At 42.3% G+C, this 20,591-nt stretch overlaps 1 protein-coding gene across 4 annotated transcripts in view; it reads right to left on the bottom strand.

Moving 5' to 3' along the window:
- Positions 1–20,591, bottom strand: part of VPS13D (vacuolar protein sorting 13 homolog D) — a 289,932-nt gene that overhangs the window by 254,811 nt on the left and 14,530 nt on the right. For all 4 annotated transcript variants that reach the window (XM_007980502.3, XM_007980501.3, XM_007980500.3 and 1 more), the window contains exons 4-12: positions 19,485–19,675; positions 19,304–19,384; positions 14,702–14,818; positions 7,627–7,731; positions 4,956–5,126; positions 4,379–4,479; positions 3,362–3,530; positions 1,009–1,110; positions 653–854 (exon numbers count right to left, since the gene is read on the bottom strand). In XM_007980502.3, coding sequence (XP_007978693.3) covers positions 653–854; positions 1,009–1,110; positions 3,362–3,530; positions 4,379–4,479; positions 4,956–5,126; positions 7,627–7,731; positions 14,702–14,818; positions 19,304–19,384; positions 19,485–19,675 — 1,239 coding nt within the window. The remainder of the gene's footprint in view (positions 1–652; positions 855–1,008; positions 1,111–3,361; positions 3,531–4,378; positions 4,480–4,955; positions 5,127–7,626; positions 7,732–14,701; positions 14,819–19,303; positions 19,385–19,484; positions 19,676–20,591) is intronic.

The following is a 20,591-nucleotide window of genomic DNA, read 5'->3' on the forward strand; positions in this document are numbered from 1 at the left end:
TGTTTATTTAATATTTTTCCCTGTGTTAAGGAAGAACTCCAAAGTCATGGGTGACTGTTTTATAGTATTTCCTAATGTAAAACAACCCTAATTGTTTTTTAAGGGATCTTATCAACTTATTATCAAACCAGGAAGGATAAGATTCATGATAAGGGATGGTACAAAGCAGTGCTGCCCAGTATGGTGAAATGGTCTACATCTGTGATGTCCAGTACAGTGGCCACTAACCACATGTGGCTACCGAGCACTGGGAGCACACGTGGCTAATGTGCTAATGCAATTAAGAAATTAAATTTTTACTTGTATTCAATCTGAATTAAATTTTAGTAGCCATTTGTGCCTATGGCCAGATATCGGACACTGCAGGTTTAAGAGAGGCTCTAGACTGGTATTCAAATTTCAGAGTTTAAAATTGTTGAACTTGTTCAAATTTAGCTCTTTTACAACCTCTGCCTCTCAGCTCTATCTGAAACTGCATTAATATGTACATTTAGTCATGAAGTTACAAATGAAATATTTCTTCCCTTAGCCTCTATGAATATAAACTGTTTTCCAAATATCTACTTTTGTTAAATTTGAAAAATACCACAAGCTGTTGCACAAATAACAGACCAATTTGTTTGAATCAAGTGAAGGCCAGCTCCCACCGTACCCAGGATCTCTTCGGGAATCCACTGCTCCTGTTGCTCTGCTGACAGTCCCTCAACCACATTCCCTTCTGGGGTTTGCTGCCCGTACCAGCCACCCCATCCAGGAAACCAGGACTGAAGATACTGCAGCATCCCACTGCCTCCACCAGGTTCTGGGTCTCCCGGAGAGGCTCCTGGAGAATCAAACTGAGGCTCCCGCAGACTCTGTGTCAATCACAAAGGAGCAAAGATGAGTACTCAAAGATAAAAGCAAGCTGTGCTATGCTTCTGTTTCCCCCACAGGAGCATAAGCACATCAAAACTGTAGCACTCGGGGTGTGCTGGGTCTGAACAAATCCTCTTGTAGAGGATTTCTTACCTCTGCTAGTTCTTCTTGTTTGTGAAATCGATCATGAACCAGTTCACGCAAAATCTTCAATTCCTCAAAGCTCTGTTCCTCTTCAATCCGACACATTTCCTCCTGTTTGGGTGAAAACAAAAGCAAATAAACAAAAACACAAATGTTGTACATCCAGAGACACTGGACACCCTCACAAGCCACTAAAAGTACAGCACAGGAAACTCTCTGGTCCCCTGCATTTCCACTGAAGGCCAAGAAACAAGATAAATAGTTCCATGATTGCTGTTTCTGGCTTAAGCAGCTTTCCATATAATCCAGTAGGTGTCATTTGGTCTTAAAAACATCACTAACAATTCTCCAGAAATTGAGCTCTATGAAAGAAGGGGGAAAAAAAAATCACTAACAAGTTTCATATCTGAGATGAATGGTGAATGGAGAGGGAATGAAGAGCATTACTCAGTTTTAAGAATCATGAAAGCGTATGGACTGTTGCAGCACCCACATTTTGAATAGCACTGACCCCATTTACAAAGGGCTTCCACATGTATTAGCTCAGATGAGCAGTAAGCAGCCTAGTTATCGCTCTTCCTGAAACCCAGGACCAAGTTTCCACAGGAAGTGTGCAGGCTCCAGTTCTTTTACAATTCATGTAGGAAATTAGCAAGAACGTGGTCATTTTCACTTGTTTCACACTAGTTAGGAAAGAACCATGACACCCAGCTACATTTTTTAAAAGCAAAATTAGCTGTCCTGAACTGCTTCTTACACCGTAACATTAAGAAAAAAGGAGATTTTACGTGTTTATATTTACTTGCTCATCTCAGTTGTAAATGAGATTTTCTCTCCCTCTATGTCTTTGCTTGTGTCTTTAAGACAATCATCCAAGGGCTGCGCGCAGTGGCTCAGGTCTGTAATCCTAGCACTTTGGGAGGTCAAAGCGGGCAAACTGCTTGAGCCCAGGAGTTCCAGATCAGCCTGGGCAACATAGTGAAACCCTGTTTCTATAAAAGATACAAAACTTAGCCGGGTATGGTGATGCACAACTACTCAGGAGGCTGAGGTGGGAGGATCCCTTCAGCCAAGGAGGCTGAGGTTGCAGTGAGCCAAGATTGCACCACTGAACTCCAGCATGGATGACAGAAGGAGATCCTGTCTCAGAAAAAAAAAGGGTAGGCTGGGGGCAGTGGAGGCTGAGGCAGGCGGATCACTTAAGCTCATGAGTTCAAGACCAGCCTGGGCAGAAGGGTGAAACCCCATCTCTACAAAAAATAAAAAATTAGACAGTTGTGATGCAGGCCTATAGTCCCAGCTACTTGGGAGGCTGAGGTGGGAGAATGGCTTGAGCCCGGTGGGCAGAGGTTGCAGTGAGCATGATCACGCCCCTGTATTCCAGCCTAGACAATAGAGCCTTACCTTGTCTCAAAAAAAAAAAAAAAAAAAGAAAAGAAAAGAAAAATCATCCACAACGTCTGGTTTATTTTATCCTTCTCATAAGGTTCCTGCATCAGTAACCATGTCTGACACTGATGATAAAAGCATTAGCAAAGGGAGTGGGCCACAGCCTCAGGGTGCTGGCAGGAGAGGTGCTAACCACTAGGGATTCAGCATTGCCCTCAGTGACCACACAGCAGGTGCTGAAGGGAAAAGTATTCCTTTGTGCTTGGAAGAGTCTACTAAACAAATGGTTAGTTAAGGGGCAGTACCTGAGCCAAAATCCTGGAAACAGTCTAAGCTGCTACTGCAAAAATTGATGCTCACAAAACTGAAACCAAACCAGCAGCAAAGCAATCCCCAATACCTTCCCCCGTGAGAGCAGGCAGGCAGCTAGAGAAGGGGTGGGGTCCCATGCCAGGGCTCCGGGAGGCGGCATTCTAAGGGCCTTTAACCCTACTATTAACTAAAACATGAGCTTGCCTTCACCACGTACTTCACCCTTTCTGCCTAGCCTCTACCACCTAAATACCCAAGGTCAATCAAGTCCACTGGGATTACAGAAAACAGAGGCCAAAGTTCACAGAGATTACAGACTTTGAAGTAAAAGAATTAGGACTCGGATCAGGCTTTGAAGAGAGGCGGGTGACGGCATGAAACAGTCCCTCGAGCTGGGGCGCAGGCGTGTGGGCACAGAGTCATAGCAGGACCATGGTGTCTTTTCTTCCTCCTATCCCGTGGCCAGGCTCTCCTCGGGCAGCGGAGTGTGGAAGATGCTCCTGGCTTTGTTCTCACCCTACTAAGACCAATTCTATCCTGTAAAATTTAGCCACTTTGGCATGGGGCTTCCTTACTTCACAGATCCCATTTTCTTTAGTCGTTGAGAGAACATTCTTACCTTGTGAATAAGACAAGACACACAAGACCACAGTCCACTTACCTTGTCATCTGCGGACAGCAGGCCTCCTTTTAACTTGTTGAAATACTTGTCAGTGTAAGATACAGCATCGCGAGCACGGTGCAACATAAAGTCCCAGGTGCAGCGTTTCCTCTGCTCTCTGATCTCATATAAGTTAGCATTCAAAGCAAAATACCACCATTCTCGGCAGCTGAAATAGTCCATAACAATGTCATCACTTCTTACAACAAAAGCAACGAAAAGGCTACCAATCCAGGACAATCCACATAACCCCACTCCTCTCCTGAGACACCTTTTCTCTTGTCAGCCACCAGTTTATATATTAGGCTCATCTTAATATTAAACCCACTAGGTGGAGAAGGCAAATCTGCCAAAGAACATCAAATAATAGATCCCAAATTTATTTATCAATAACATAGTTCTCAATTGGTTTGAATTTTAATATCCATCCCCTCCACTGACAGAATACTGAGGGCTGACTATAAGGTAAATACCATCTTAAGATAATTACCAAGGACGTGACTACTAAAGATTTTTAATTGAATACTTCTAACTAAACACATAGAACTACATAGGATCTTTAAAAAGTTTTATTATATCAGACTGGTCAAGTTTATCACTGCAACACGAAAACAGGATTCAGTTTTGCTATGGAGGCTGCAAAGAGTACTATGTAAATGTTGACCAAACAACCTGGGAGAAAACACACAGGGAAGTAGGTTCAAAGAATATTTAAAGTATTTTAATACACACCAGATCCCACCAGAGCAACATCAGCCTACTTGCTAAACAAGACTGAGAGGATCCTCTGAATTTTACTACACTCAGTCTAACAACAAGCTGATGACACCAAATAAATATACAGAAAGAATATTAACAATGATAAACAACGGGAATGGCATTCCAAGGACCAGAAAAAATCAATTGTACTTTTATCTCCAAACAAGGGTAAAGGAGAGTGAGGCATATTTCTGATCTATGTACATAATAAGAACAGACTCCCAAATGTATTTCATGACCACACCGAGAAGCCCTTACTTCTTAGATATCGCCACTTTGGGTTTCCACCTTCGGAACTTCACCTGCCTCTCCTTTCGTTCCAGCTCCTTGAGGAATTCCATGATTTGCCGGTATTGCAGCTTTTTATTAGAGGTTAAGAGATACTAGGTTAGAATTGCTTTTTCTTTTACTCAGTTAAGACCTATATCTAACAAGAACAATTCCCATTAGTTGATCCACTGAATTGAAACCCAGTGCAAACTGAAACACCAAAATATCAGCATCAAGTGGCATATTTCTCTGAACACTGACAGTTAAGCCTATGCATTGCCGTATCGCTTGTATTTTTTGTTCAGCTCTTAAAAATATCAAAACAAAACTAGCCTCCTTTCCAATCCATACCACCAACTAATTAAAAAAAAAAAAAAACTAACCTGAGATCAACCTATTTTAACTACATAACAGATAGTGAGTTTTATACCTAACACAATTTTGGTCTGGAGGGAAATAGTCTCAGGTGAACTTTCTTTCCTGGTGAGGATACATTAATATCAAGACTTTCACCGCAGTCACCAGTGTGACAGTAAGTAGATGCCACTGAGAAGAAAGGGCATACCTGAGAGAGTTTCAAGGGAATGGTCTCCAGCTGAATATCACAATCAATACGGGGACTGTGCCGAGACCGCAGGGGCTTCTTGGAGCAGTTTCTCTTCAAAAGAGCAGATGCAAACACAGGCTCCAGGACGTAGTGATGGCTGCGACTCTCCATGCTCCTGGCCATGGCCTCCTGTGTGTCACAAGAACACCTGCTCTGCTCAGAATGGCTTTCCGTCTGGGAGTCACTCTTTTACAATGTTGGGGTTTTATGACAAACAGTGGAGCACAGTCACAGGCTGTGTCACAGCAGCAAATGTTTTTGTCTGTTTTGTTTTTATTCATTTTTATTCTTTTTATATGAGGACAGGATCTCACTATATTGCCCTGCCTGGTCTTGAACCCCTAGGCTCAAGTGATCCTCCCGCCTCCCAAAGTGCCGGGATTACAGGCGTGAGTCACCGGGCCTGGCCAACAGCAAATGTTTTTAGGATCAAGTAACATGTTGGTATGTTATCTAATCAACAGTGTATTGTATCGAAATCCAAAAACACTATAAAACTGGGTTATAAAACTCTCTAGTATTTTATATTTTTTATTTATATTTCTTTTTTCTTTTCTTCTTTTTTTTTTTGAGACGAGTCTTGCTGTGTTGCCAGGCTGGAGTGCAATGACGCAATCTCAGCCCACTGCAACCTCCGACTCCCTGGTTCAAGCGATTTTCCTGCTTCCGCCTCTCGAGTAGCTGGGATTACAGGCACGCACCACCATGCCCAGCTAATTTTTATATTTTTAGTACAGACAGGGTTTCACCATGTTGGCCAGGATAGTCTCGATCTCCTGACCTCATGATCCGCCCACCTTGGCCTCCCAAAGTGCTGGGATTACAGGTGTGAGCTACCATACCCAGCCTTTATATTTCTTAATAGGTAATACACTCACATGGTTTAAAATTTTAAAGGGAAAAAAAGGTGAAATCTCTTTCCTGGCCTCATCCCCAGCCACCCACTTACCTCCTCAGAGGCAACCAATGGCACCAGCTTCTCATGTCTCCCACCCAACCCATTCTGTACACATGCAGAGACATCTGTAATTTTCTGTTTTCTTCAACAAATGCTATAAATGCTGTTTTTACCTTAGTTTAACTTCATACTATATCTTAGAGACTATTACACAGTCATAAAGATCTTTACCTTTATTATTTATAGCTGCATATTGTTTTACTGTATGGATACAGTGTTTATGTAATCTAATTAAAACAAAAACCAGCCGGGTATGGTGACTCACACCTGTAATCCCAGCACTTTGTGAGGCCGAGGCAGGTGGATCACCTGAGGTCAGGAGTTCGAGACCAGCCTGGCCAACACGGCGAAACCCCGTCTCTACTAAAAATACAAAAATTAGCCGGACATGGTGGCATGCACCTGTAATCCCAGCTACTCGGGAGGCTGAGGCAGGAGAATCACTTAAACCCTGGAGGTGGAGGTTGAAGTGAGCCAAGATCACACCACTGTACTCCAGCCCGGGCAACAGAGTGAGATGCCATCTCAAAAAAAAAAAAAGAAGAAAAAAATCATCATGTACAATAGTATCCAAGCGAAGGATAACCCTAGGTGGGGGGAAAAAATGAGCTATTTTCCCCCATTTCACTTAAACCACCTATAAATTATTTATAGAAAGATTAAACTGGCTGGGTGTGGTGGCTCACACCTGTAATCCCAACACTTTGGGAGGCCAAGGCGGGAGGATCACTTCAGGTCAGGAGTTCGAGACCAGCCTGGCCTGGCCAACACGGTGAAATCCCATCTCTACTAAAAATATAAACATTAGCTGGGCATGGCGGTGGGCGCCTGTAAACCCAGCTACTGGGGAGGCTGAGGCAGGAGAATTGCTTGCATCCAGGAGGTAAAGATCACAGTGAGCCAAGATTGCGCCACTGCACTCCAGCCTGGGCGACAGGGCGAGACTCTATCTCAAAAAAAAAAAGAAAGAAAAGAGAAAAGATTAAACTGAGATGCTTTTTAATTCTTCACAAACAATATTTTATATCTGATGATTTATGACTTTTTAAATATCGCTTAAGGGAATGCCACCAAAGTGAAGTTTAAACATAAATGCGGTAAGAAAGCTCCTCTTTAAGATTCAGTGCTGGTGCTCTGTTCATTTCAAATCTGGATGCCTAGGCTGGGTGTGGGGGCTCATGCCTATAATCCCAGCACTTTGGGAGGCCAAGCGGGAGGATTGCTTGAGCACAAGAGTTTAAGACCAGCCTGGACAACAGAGCGAGACCCCACCTCTACAAAAATAAATAAATAAATGATGGGAAAAATCTAGATGCATAACTATGTTACATGCACATGCAAACAATGGAATACTATGCAGTAGTCAGAGCAATGAATTGGAAGTACAAACAGCAACATCTTAAAAACATAGCTTTAGTTGAATAAAATAAACCAAAGAAACCTATAGTCTAGTATAAATTTAAAACATACACAAAACAAAGCACTATAAATTGTTCAAAGTCACATACATATCAAGTACCTCAAGCAAACACACTTGAGAGCGAATGGCTTTAGAGGAACAGTGGGTGGGCATGGGAATCAGATGCAGGAGACAAAAGCCTCCACGGCAATGATCCTACGCCACTTCCCTTCCATGCTGTCTTGCAACAAAGTCCCCTGCCGAAATCATACCTGTAACTCCACCTGAGGCAAATCGCCCAGTAAAGTGCAATCGACATCCCAATAGATGCTAAATTCTGCTACGTCTAATTGCTTTTTCCGCATTAGTTTCTGTACCTGAGGTAAAAAAGACAAAGAAGAAAACAGGATGACTGTCTTTCTTCGTGAATGTCATTCATTCAACAAACTATTTGTAAAAAATCACGTGTCAGGTACTTTACAAGGTGCTGTGGATATATAACTCAAAACATGCTTCTGCTCTTACAGAGTTCAAAATCTAGCTAACTGGGGATACAAACATGCAAATACATAATTTTAATGACACAGAGAGAAGCAGAAGAAAAATCTATACGATGCTATGAGCAAACAAGAAAATGTCACTGTGCAGATGACCGTCGAAAGATGTAAAAGTTTCAGGTGGGAGGAAAGGGCTGGGTCAACCATACAGTCCTCCCTCAGTATCCACAGGGAGTTGGTTCCAGGAACCCCAAAGATACAAAAATCTGCAAATGCTCAAGTCTCTTAAAATGGCATAGTATTTGCATATAACCTACCCATATATCCTCCCTGTACACTTTAAATCCTCTCTAGATCACTTACAATACCTCATACAATGTAAATGCTATGTAAATCATTGTTATACTGAATTTTCTTTTTTTTTTTTAATTATACTTTAAGTTCTAGGGTACATGTGCATAACGTGCAGGTTTGTTACATATGTATACTTGTGCCATGTTGGTGTGCTGCACCCATCAACTCGTCAGCACCCATCAACTCGTCATTTACATCAGGTATAACTCCCAATGCAATCCCTCCTCCCTCCCCTCTCCCCGTGATAGGCCCCGGTGTGTGATGTTCCCCTTCCCGAGTCCAAGTGATCTCATTGTTCAGTTCCCACCTATGAGTGAGAACATGCGGTGTTTGGTTGTCTGTTCTTGCGATAGTTTGCTGAGAATGATGGTTTCCAGCTGCATCCATGTCCCTACAAAGGACACAAACTCATCCTTTTTTATGGCTGCATAGTATTCCATGGTGTATACGTGCCACATTTTCTTAATCCAGTCTGTCACTGATGGACATTTCGGTTGATTCCAAGTCTTTGCTATTGTGAATAGTGTTGCAATAAACATACGTGTGCATGTGTCTTTATAGCAGCATGATTTATAATCCTTTGGGTATATACCCAGTAATGGGATGGCTGGGTCATATGGTACTTCTAGTTCTAGATCCTTCAGGAATCGCCATACTGTTTTCCATAATAGTTGAACTAGTTTACAATCCCACCAACAGTGTAAAAGTGTTCCTATTTCTCCACATCCTCTCCAGCACCTGTTGTTTCCTGACTTTTTAATGATTGCCATTCTAACTGGTGTGAGATGGTATCTCATTGTGGTTTTGATTTGCATTTCTCTGATGGCCAGTGATGATGAGCATTTTCTCATGTGTCTGTTGGCTGTATGAATGTCTTCTTTTGAGAAATGTCTATTCATATCCTTTGCCCACTTTTGGATGGGGTTGTTTGTTTTTTTCTTGTAAATTTGTTTGAGTTCTTTGTAGGTTCTGGATATTAGCCCTTTGTCAGATGAGTAGATTGCAAAAATTTTCTCCCATTCTGTAGGTTGCCTGTTCACTCTGATGGTAGTTTCTTTTGCTGTGCACAAGCTCTTTAGTTTAATCAGATCCCATTTGTCAATTTCGGCTTTTGCTGCCGTTGCTTTTGGTGTTTTAGACATGAAGTCCTTGCCCACGCCTATGTCCTGAATGGTATTACCTAGGTTTTCTTCTAGGGTTTTTATGGTATTAGGTCTAACATTTACGTCTCTAATCCATCTTGAATTAATTTTCGTATAAGGAATAAGGAAAGGATCCAGTTTCAGCTTTCTACTTATAGCTAGCCAATTATCCCAGCACCATTTATTAAATAGGGAATTCTTTCCCCATTTCTTGTTTTTCTCAGGTTTCTCAAAGATCAGATGGCTGTAGATGTGTGGTATTATTTCTGAGGACTCTGTTCTGTTCCATTGGTCTATATCTCTGTTTTGGTACCAGTACCATGCTGTTTTGGTTACTGTAGCCTTGTAGTATAGTTTGAAGTCAGGTAGCGTGATGCCTCCAGCTTTGTTCTTTTGACTTAGGATTGTCTTGGAGATGCGGGCTCTTTTTTGGTTCCATATGAACTTTAAAGCAGTTTTTTTCCAATTCTGTGAAGAAACTCATTGGTAGCTTGATAGGGATGGCATTGAATCTATAAATTACCTTGGGCAGTATGGCCATTTTCACGATATTGATTCTTCCTATCCATGAGTATGTTCTTCCATTTGTTTATGTCCTCTTTTATTTCACTGAGCAGTGGTTTGTAGTTCTCCTTGAAGAGGTCCTTTACATCCCTTGTAAGTTGGATTCCTAGGTATTTTATTCTCTTTGAAGCAATTGTGAATGGAAGTTCATTAATGATTTGGCTCTCTGTTTGTCTGTTACTGGTATATAAGAATGCTTGTGATTTTTGCACATTAATTTTGTATCCTGAGACTTTGCTGAAGTTGCTTATCAGCTTAAGGAGATTTTGGGCTGAGACAATGGGGTTTTCTAAATATACAATCATGTCATCTGCAAACGGGGACAATTTGACTTCCTCTTTTCCTAACTGAATACCCTTTATTTCTTTCTCTTGCCTGACTGCCCTAACCAGAACTTCCAACACTATGTTGAATAGGAGTGGTGAGAAAGGGCATCCCTGTCTTGTGCCAGTTTTCAAAGGGAATTTTTCCAGTTTTTGCCCATTCAGTATGATATTGGCTGTGGGTTTGCCATAAATAGCTCTTATGATTTTGAGATACGTTCCATCAATACCGAATTTATTGAGAGTTTTTAGCATGAAGGGCTGTTGAATTTTGTCAAAGGCCTTTTCTGCATCTATTGAGATAATCGTGTGGTTTTTGTCTTTGGTTCTGTTTATGTGCTGGATTACGTTTATTGATTTGCGTATGTTGAACCAGCCTTGCATCCCAGGGATGAAGCCCACTTGATCATGGTGGATAAGCTTTTTGATGTGCTGCTGGATCCGGTTTGCCAGTATTTTATTGAGGATTTTTGCATCAATGTTCATCAGGGATATTGGTCTAAAATTCTCTTTTTTTGTTGTATCTCTGCCAGGCTTTGGTATCAGGATGATGTTGGCCTCATAAAATGAGTTAGGGAGGATTCCCTCTTTTTCTATTGATTGGAATAGTTTCAGAAGGAATGGTACCAGCTCCTCCTTATACCTCTGGTAGAATTCAGCTGTGAATCCATCTGGTCCTGGACTTTTTTTGGTTGGTAGGCTATTAATTATTGCCTCAATTTCAGAGCCTGCTATTGGTCTATTCAGGGATTCAGCTTCTTCCTGGTTTAGTCTTGGGAGACTGTAAGTGTCCAGGAAATTATCCATTTCTTCTAGATTTTCTAGTTTATTTGCATAGAGGTGTTCATAGTATTCTCTGATGGTAGTTTGTATTTCTGTGGGGTCGGTGGTGATATCCCCTTTATCATTTTTTATTGCGTCTATTTGATTCTTCTCTCTTCTTTATTAGTCTTGCTGGCGGTCTATCAATTTTGTTGATCTTTTCAAAAAACCAACTCCTGGATTCTATGATTTTTTGGAGGGTTTTTTGTGTCTCTATCTCCTTCAGTTCTGCTCTGATCTTAGTTATTTCTTGCCTTCTGCTAGCTTTTGAATGTGTTTGTTCTTGCTTCTCTAGTTCTTTTAATTGTGATGTTAGAGTGTCAATTTTAGATCTTTCCAGCTTTTTCTTGTGGGCATTTAGTGCTATAAATTTCCCTCTACACACTGCTTTAAATGTGTCCCAGAGATTCTGTGAATTTTCTTTTTTTTTTTTTTTTTTTTTGAGATGGAGTTTCACTCTTGTTGCCCAGGTTGCAGTACAACGGCACGATCTTGGCTCACTGCAACCTCCATCTCCCAGGTTCAAGTGATTCTCCTGCCTCGGCCTCCTGAGTAGCTGGGATTACAGGCATGCGCCACCACGCCCGGCTAATTTTTTTATTTTTAACAGAGATGGGGTTTCACCATGTTTCCCAGACAGGTCTGGAATTAGTGAGCTCAGGCGATCTGCCCGCCTCGGCCTCCCAAAGTGCTGGGATTACAGGCGTGAGCCACTGCACCCAGCCAGAGGGGGAGTATTTTTGATCTTCTGTTGGTAGAATCATGGATATGGAACCTGAGGATATGGAAGGGCGACTGTACAAAAGGCCTGATATCTTCAGGGAACAGTGAGTCTATCTGTATAACTGGAACACCGGATGTGTGGGGTAGGGGCAGTATTGGTACATGTGGATGAATACATATTCGGGATGAGGAGTTAGCTAAGAGTTGGGAAAAGTAGCATGGAATGTTACTAGGTACACTGGGTTGAATGGTGTCCTCCCTTCCCAAAAAAAAAAAAAAAAAAAAGTCATAACCACGCAGAAGCGTGTATGTCACCTTATTTGAAAATTATGTCTTTGCAGATGTAATCAAATTAAGAGGTCATACTGGTTTAGTGGAGGCCCTCATCTAATGGGTATTGTCCTTACAAGAAGAAAAACGACACAGGGAGAAGGCCACGTGAAGATGGAGGCAGAGGCTGCGTGAAGCACCTGCAAGCTGAGCAACCTCAATGACCGCCAGCAGCTAGACAAAGAGAGATGCATGGGACAGTTTCTCCCTCAGCCTCTAGAAGGGACTAATCTGGCCACAACCCCTTGCCTTCAGACCTCTCATCTAGAGAATAAATTTACATTGCTTTAAGCCATCTGGTTTGTGGCAATCTGTTAGGGCTGCCCTAGTTATCAAATTCACTAGGAAAGGAAGTTTATACCACGCTAAGGTGTTTGGACTTCAGGCCTTAAGTGATGCGGAGCTGCTGAACGTTTTGATGCAGGCAGGTAACACGATCAGGTATGTGTTTCAGAAAAAGAAGTCTGGTGACGGTGTAAAGTAGGGCTTTCCCTTCAGTGTGCCAGAAAAAAATGAGTTATGAGTGCCTCAAGTATGAGCCAGTGTACGGGATCAAGTTACATCTTAGAAACATGTGGTTACTCTGAGCTGGCCACTTCCAGCCCCAAGCAGCCACAACCATTTGCCCCCGTGTACTGTACAAATACTATCTTTTTACTGTGGGGGTTCTGACATGGAAAACACTGGAAAGCATTGGTACAGGACAAACAGAAAGATCCTGGAGATCACAGAACAGCGTATTTCATTAGTCCAGGTAAAACCTGACAGCATCCTGCAGGGTGACGGTCATATGGGGATGGACAGGAAGAGCTATGTTTGAAATGCTTTGTAGGAAAAAGTAGCAGGACCCTGTGAATAACTAGATATGGAAATTGAAGTGTAAGAAGTGAAAGGAGGAGCACACAGCTTCTAGAGATCAGTGTGGCAGGCAGGAGCACAGGGTGAGGAGCAGGGATGGCACAGTCTTCCATGAAGGGCCAGAGAGTCAACAGCTTCGACTCTGCAGGCCATGCAGTCTCTGCTGCAACTACAGTACTCCACCGTGGACAACACTAACGAGCACGGCTGGGACCTAAAACACCTTTATTTACAAAAACAGGTGAGAAGCCAGACTTGGCCACAGGTCATAGTTTGCCAAGCCCTAATTTAGAGTCGGTCCACCTGGGTTCAAGGCCTGGTTCCACTTTTCACTCTACCTCTTACGCTGCAGTGTCCTCAGTAGGGTTATTAGGATCACAGCAGTGGTGAAAATCAAGGCGAATTGAATGAGTTAAATCATGGAAAGTGCTAAGAACAGTGCCTGCCATATAAAAGTACTCAAAACTGTTAGTTATTATTGGTTTTTACATTCAGTAAAATGTTAGGGAATAAAGAAAAATACTTCGTTTGGGGGACAAAATGGGCAGATGGAATACACAGGATCATTCTAGTAGTTATGACAAGCTGTGGTATAACATGAAATATATTTGATCTTTGTCCCAGGTTCCTGGCACAGAGTTCCTAAAACCCTTGGAAGTTCCTGACAGGAGTGTCATTGTTGTTCATAAAAAACCTCACGATCACACCTCAGTATATGCTAATTAAGTGACTTTTGATGGGGTCCCTAGACAGCCTCAAGATGGGGCTCATCACGAAAAGATCAAGTAATTAGAGGGTTGGGCCTTTCAGTGCCACTCACTGACCTCTGGTTGGTGGCGCTGGAGATTAAGCTGCATAAAAACTTTGAACCATGAGATCTGCTAAGCTTCCAAGTTGCTGAACACTGGAGCAGGGCGTGGCCCTCTTTATCTAGATATTCACCTGTATCCTCATAGCATCCTTTATTATAAACCAGCAAATGTAAGTAAAGTGTTACCCTGAGTTCTGTGAGCCATCCTAGCAAATTACCAAACCTGAGGAGGGGAATTGTGGGAACTCCAACTTCTAGTCAGAAGCACAGGTCACAACCTGGGCCTTGTGACTCGCATCTGAAGTGGAGGGTGCTCCTATGGGACTGAGCCCTTACCCGGCGGGGTCTGCAGTAACCCATTAGTGTCAGAATTGAATTAAACTACAGGATACCAACTTAGTATGTGATGAAGAATTGCTTGGTGTGTGGGGGAAAACCCTCACACACCTGGTGTCAAAAATGTTGTTTTTTGTGTAGCATGTGAAGAAACAGAGTGTGTTTTGAGACAAGCGGTAGTTTTAAGAAAACCACGAATATGAAGGTCAAAGGGTGGAGAATGGAGTTCAAAATGTGGAAGCCATCAGCAAATATTCCCTGGTGGTAGCTACGACTATGAAACAGAGTGAGTTTACCCAGGGAGTGTACGTAACACGAGAAGAAAATCAAACACAAAATCCTTTCTGCCTCTTAGTTTCTTTGTGCATAAAATGAAAGTGATATAACCAAAGGTCAGAGAAAATTCCCTGTTTCCCTATTTCAGCAAATTTGATTTGCTGCAAACACACAAGAGACACCCATGCCTACCACAGAAGGCAATGGAAAAGAATGTGATTCATTTACATAACACAAAATGGCAAAAGGCAGAGCCCCAAATTCCTAGAGCATGGCTTTCTTCCTGCTTTGTCATCACATTTCATACTCACAGGCTCATTCACAGCATTTTGCATGGACACATTCTTAATGCAGATGCCAAATGCAAAAGGATGGGAGGGATTGGTGACACCATCTTCAAAGCGTAAATGGACATCTTGAATTTTTAACTGCAAAGAGAAAAAAGAAAAAGCAGCTGAGGCACCTGCAGAATAGTGTTCCAAAGAAAAGAAAAAAGAAAAAGCATTTAAATAACTGCTGTGGGTGAAATACTATAGTTACGGGTCAAACTGCCCTTGAGCCCTTGAGCCACTAAAGGAAACCACAGCAGGCACTTTATACAAACACATCACACACATATCCAGTATCCTGTGAGTTCCTAAGAGTGTTACAATAACTCTCTTGTTATGTTATGTTATAATATATTATGTTATAATAACTCTCTGGTGATTTTTTTACCAAAAGAGCTCCAATACTTTCATTAAATCATTTCAGAAGACATCTTTAAAAAAGCAATTAAAGAAAGTAAAGCCATTGTATACAGACAATTGTTCCTCCTGCTCTGCTGATATCTTCATCTTGCCTCTATGTCCCCACATCTGGACCAAGGAAACCAGCACGGCACATAAACTTTGTATGTATGTACATATGTATGTATTTATTTCCCTTAGCCCCTCCCTGTAAGTAGGCTACAGAAAAGGCACTCTGCTTCAGTGAATTAAAAAATAACAACAGGCTGAGCACAGTGGTGCATACCTATAATCCCAGCACTTTGGGAAGCTGAGGCAGGAATATTACCTGAACCCAAGAGTTAGAGACCAGCCTAGGCAACATAGCAAGACCTCACTTCTACTAAAAATTTTTTTTAAATAGCCAGGTATGATGGCACGAGTGGAGTCTCAGCTACTCAGGAGGCTGAGGCAGGAGGATTGTTTGAGCCCAGGAGATGGAGGCTGCAGTAAGGTAGGATGGCGCCACTGCACTCCAGCCCAGGCAACAGAGTGAGATTATGTCTTAATAATAACAATAACAGAAAGTAAAAAGACAATCCACAGAATGGGAGAAAGTATTTGCAAATCTGATAAGAATCTGGTATTCAGAATATACAGAGAGCTCTTATAACTCAACAATAAAAACATAAACTGATTTGTAAAATAGGCAAAGGATGGCCGGGCGCAGTGGGTCACTCCTGTAAACCCAGCACTTCGGGACGCCGAGGAAGGTGGATCACCTGAGGTCAGGAGTTCAAGACCAGACTGGCCAACACGGTGAAACTCCATCTCTACTGAAAACACAAAAAAATTAGCTGGGCGTGGTGGCAGGCATCTGTAGTTCCAGCTACTCAGGAGGCTGAGGCAGGAGAATGGCGTGAACCCGGGAGGCGGAGTTTGCAGTGAGCGGGGATCACGCCACTGCACTCCAGCGTAGGCAACAGAGCGAGACTGTCTCAAAAAAAAAAAAAAAATTAGCCAGGCATGATAGCACAGGCCTGTAATCCCAGCTACTCAGGAGGCTGAGGCAGGAGAATCGCTTGAACCCGGGAGGCAGAGGTTGCAGTGAGCCGAGATCGCACCACCGCACTCCAGCCTGGGTAACAGAGAAAGACTCCATCTCAAAAACATAAATAAATAAATAAATTGTGGCAAAGGATTCAAATAGACATTTCTCCAAAAAAACAGATACACAAGTGGCCAGTAAATATATGGAAAAATATTCAGTATCCTTAGCCATTAAGAAAATGCAAATCAAAACCACAGCAAGACCATCATTTCACACCCACTAGTGCACAATCAATAATAAATGTTTGATTTTTGGTTTTTGGTTTTTTGGTTTTTGTTACTTTTTTTCTTTATGTCCTGAATGGTGTTAGAGAAAATGCTATCTCACCATTTCTGCAGGCTTTTTTTTTTTGAGATGGAGTCTCACTTTGTTGCCCAGGCTGGAGTGCAGTGGTATGATCTTGGCTCACTGCAACCTCTGCCTCCCGGGTTCAAGTGATTCTCCTGCCTCAGCCTCCCCACCAAGCAGCTGGGAGAACAGGCACATGCCACCATGTCTAGCTAATTTTGTATTTTAGGCTGGTCTCGGACTCCTGACCTCAAGTGATCCGCCTGCCTTGGCCTCCCAAAGTGCTGGGATTACAGGCGTGAGCCACCGAGCCCAGCCCCATAATCCATAATAAACATTGATGAGGATATGGAGAAACAAAACGCTCATACATTGCTGGTGAAATGGTCAAATAGTGCAGCGTCTTTGGAAAACAGTTTGGTAGTTCCTCAAAAAGTAAACAGAGTTAACCCATCATTTGGCAATTCTACTCCGAGATATCTATTTGAGACAACTGAAAACGTTCACCCAAAACCCTATACACAAATGTTTACAGCAATATTATTCATAACAGCAAAAAGGAGAACCAACCCCAATGTCCAGCAACTCATGAATGAATAAACAAAATGTCACATGTCCTGAGAAACACAAGAACACTCAACAAGAACATTCCCTTCAAAAGAGACTTGACCAACTTTAATATGGCTTCTAGCAGCCTGAGGCCAAGTCCCTGGGAACAACACAGTCCCCTATTGAGTTCCTGCCTGGTAAAGCTCAGGACTATCAAAAGAACGTACCCTTTATTCCAGCCAACACCTGACATAGGCCCCTGACCTCCCTTTCTTATAGCATATTTACTGAAAAGGGTTTATAGGTTTACAGAGCTATTCAATTGTGCCATTTCTTTGAGAGATGTGTATGTACAGGTCAAGTATCCCTCATCTGAAAGGCTTGGGACAAGAAGTGTTTTGGATTTCATTTTTGGGGGAATTTTGAAATATTTGCATTATACTTAACCAGCTGAGTATCCCAAATCCAAAAATACAAACTCCAAAATGTTCCAATGAGCATTTCCTTTGAGTATCATGTGGGCACTCAAGAAGTGTCAGACTTCGGAGGATTTCGGATTTTCGGATTTGGGACGCTTGACTTGTATCTCCTACAGCTCAGGAGTCTCTTTCTCAAGGACCTGAAAGCCATTCCTTTGATATGTAATCATCAGGAAGGGTAGGGCCTCAGTCTCCCAGTCTGAGGGAGGATCGAATCCTAACTTTGATCACTGCCAGCAGACACAGCTAGCCTAATGACATTCACAGCGACTAACGCCTTGTAATTTTTCACTTGAGTACCCACTCACTCCACCTCCCTGCACCCTCAAGCTCCCTTTAAAAGGCCCAGCTACCTCCGCACAAGTCAGCCTGGAGCTTGGCTGTCAGTAGTTACTGAGTAAAATCTGTTTTTATTGCTCAGACGTTCGACTTTGTTTAATCTTTGACAATCCATACAATGGAATATATGATTCAGTCATAAAAAGGAATGAAGTGCTGAAACATGCTACTACACAGATGACCCTTGAAAACATCATGTCAAGTGAAAATGGCCAGGCCATATATTATATGATTCCATTTAGATGAAATGTCTAGAATAGGCAAATTTAGAGAGAAAGTAGATTAGTGATTGACAGGAGCTGAAGGAAGAGGGGAATTGGCAATGACTACTTTTTAAAATGATTATTATTTTTTTAAGATACAGGGTCTTGGTCTGTTGCCCAGACTGGGGTGCAGGGGCACTATTATAGCTCACTACAGCCTTACAGCCCAACTCCTGGGCTCAAGTCATCCTCCTGCCCCAGCCTTCCAAGTAGCCGGGATTACAGGTACATGCCACCAAGCCCAGCTTTGGCAGTGACTACCAATTGGGATGATGAAAATGTTCTGGAATTATTTAGCGGTGACCAATGCACAACCTTGTAAATATACTTAAAAAAACACTAAATTGTACACTTCAAAAGACTGAACTTTCTGGCATAAGAACTATATCTCAATAAAATTATTTAAACTAAGATAAAATAAAAATAATGACTAATCTTTTAAAATTTGTTTGTCAAAGTTCAGAAAGTTATGAAACCAAAAACCTCAGACTGTAATTTCTGGGAACATGACATACACTGAACACATTTGGCCTGTGTCACATTGGCACTGCAAGAAAATTCTAAATGTAGTAAGTATGGACAAACTCATAACACTCATGAAAATCAGTGGGACCCTGATCAAGTTTTTGAGGATGAAACAAAATTAAAATTGAAGTAGAAAACATGGCCAAGGCCAACAGCCCCGGTTCTGTAACTCGTCAAATTGCCACCAGACACACCAGCAAGAGGTTAGGTATCTTAGTGAGCTGTTCGCAATTTCACAACTCACTATGTCATCAACTAGAGACGAGGCATCCAACCTCTCTCATTTTACAGGTGAAGAAATGGAGACCAGAGAGGTGAAGTGATTTGCCCTGAAGCCATATAGTCATCAAGGCTCAAGTAACCTGGATTCTCCTTCAAAAAGAAAGTGCAGGAAGTGAAATGGAAGAGATGTGAAAACTCCTTCTGATGCCAGCTGAAGCAAAAAAACTCTATGTCTGTCACAGAGCGTAGGACTTGCTTTTCAGGTTTTCCCCTTGGCACAGCCCACAAAAGGGCAGACCTGAGCAGCCAGCCCCATCTACACCCTAGATCAGCTGAACCCACGAGAAACGAGAAACTAAGAAGAGAAACACATTTAAACCTGAGAAATCCCTCTCATGTTGACACTTTTATAAAAGTCAGCAGGACTTACTTCAATATTCTCCACAATCCTCGTAACTACGGAGGCGGTAACTGAATACCAATAGGACTCCCCTTTCTGCTGGCGTTCATTCTACAAAGGCAAGAGTCAGCGTTAGCTCAATCTAGTGTTCTTGCTCATCTTACACGTGTCACCACAACTGCTCTTATGGCCCAAAAGATCTCTGCCTTGCCTTCCATTTCTCCTCCAGGGCTTGAAGTAGTGCTTTCTTGCGTTCCCTTTCCAACAGCTTCTCCTTTTCATCATTGAAATCCTGTATTTTTTCCGGGGCTCCAATTAAGTGAAGGCTGGAGATGGAGATCACCCAAGGGTCCACATGGGGGCGATAAAAGGGAATCTGAAGGGTTACTTTCCCAATGAAGCCTGGAAGGAGAAGGAAAGTCTCATTCACTGTCTGTACATTTTTAATTCTTTCCATTTGTTGGTATTTTCACAATTTTGTTTAAGGAGCATGGATTGCTGTTATTACTTTTTTTATTTATTTAAAACAACAGCCAGCAGGCTTGCACATGTGAAACAAGTGTTAGGAGGCTGACATCTGTAAGAACAAGGTATAATCACTTATGTAAGCTGGAAAAAGTTTGTGAAGACTTCACCACATCAACAGTAACATCCCTCCTCTAGAAACCATCTCCTTTTCCAAGTGGAGTACATCTTACACTTCCCTAGAGTGTCTTTCTTCCCTGGGTCCCGCACAAGCCCATGGACACTAAACTCATGTGTTGTCCATTATTCATTGTCTGGTTGTTAAGTACTAGTTGGGAGTCATCAGACCTATGATATATCCAATCTTGAACATCCCCACCACAAACTGAAACATAGGTAACATGGCACTGGCCTTCTCTCAATAAAGAATTCTGATTCTTCATGAGAACCTGGGCTGATGAGAAAGCCAAATGGCTCGGTAGAATTGTGATACTTATTTCCCAAGTTCTTCCATTTCTAGCCAAGCCTCCTAGAATACAAGCTTTCTTTATATTCAATTTATAAGAGTCAAGCTATGTTGCCCAGGCTGGTCTTGAACTCCTGGCCTCAAGTGATCCTCCTGCCTCAACCTCCCAAAGTGCTGGGATGCCAGGTGAAAGCCACCAAGCCCAGTCCAACAATGGTATTTTTAATGACAACATCAAGTGATCAACTGTGTAATCCAGTAACAAATTCAGAAATTTAGCTGGGCTTGGTAGCACGTAGCTGTATTCAACCATTTCAACTAATAGTTGGGGAAGCTGAGGCAGGAGGATCTCTTTAGCCTGGAAGTTCAAAGCTGTAGTGAGCTATG

This window comes from Chlorocebus sabaeus, chromosome 20, assembly GCF_047675955.1.
Source record: "Chlorocebus sabaeus isolate Y175 chromosome 20, mChlSab1.0.hap1, whole genome shotgun sequence".
Lineage (NCBI taxonomy): Eukaryota > Metazoa > Chordata > Mammalia > Primates > Cercopithecidae > Chlorocebus > Chlorocebus sabaeus.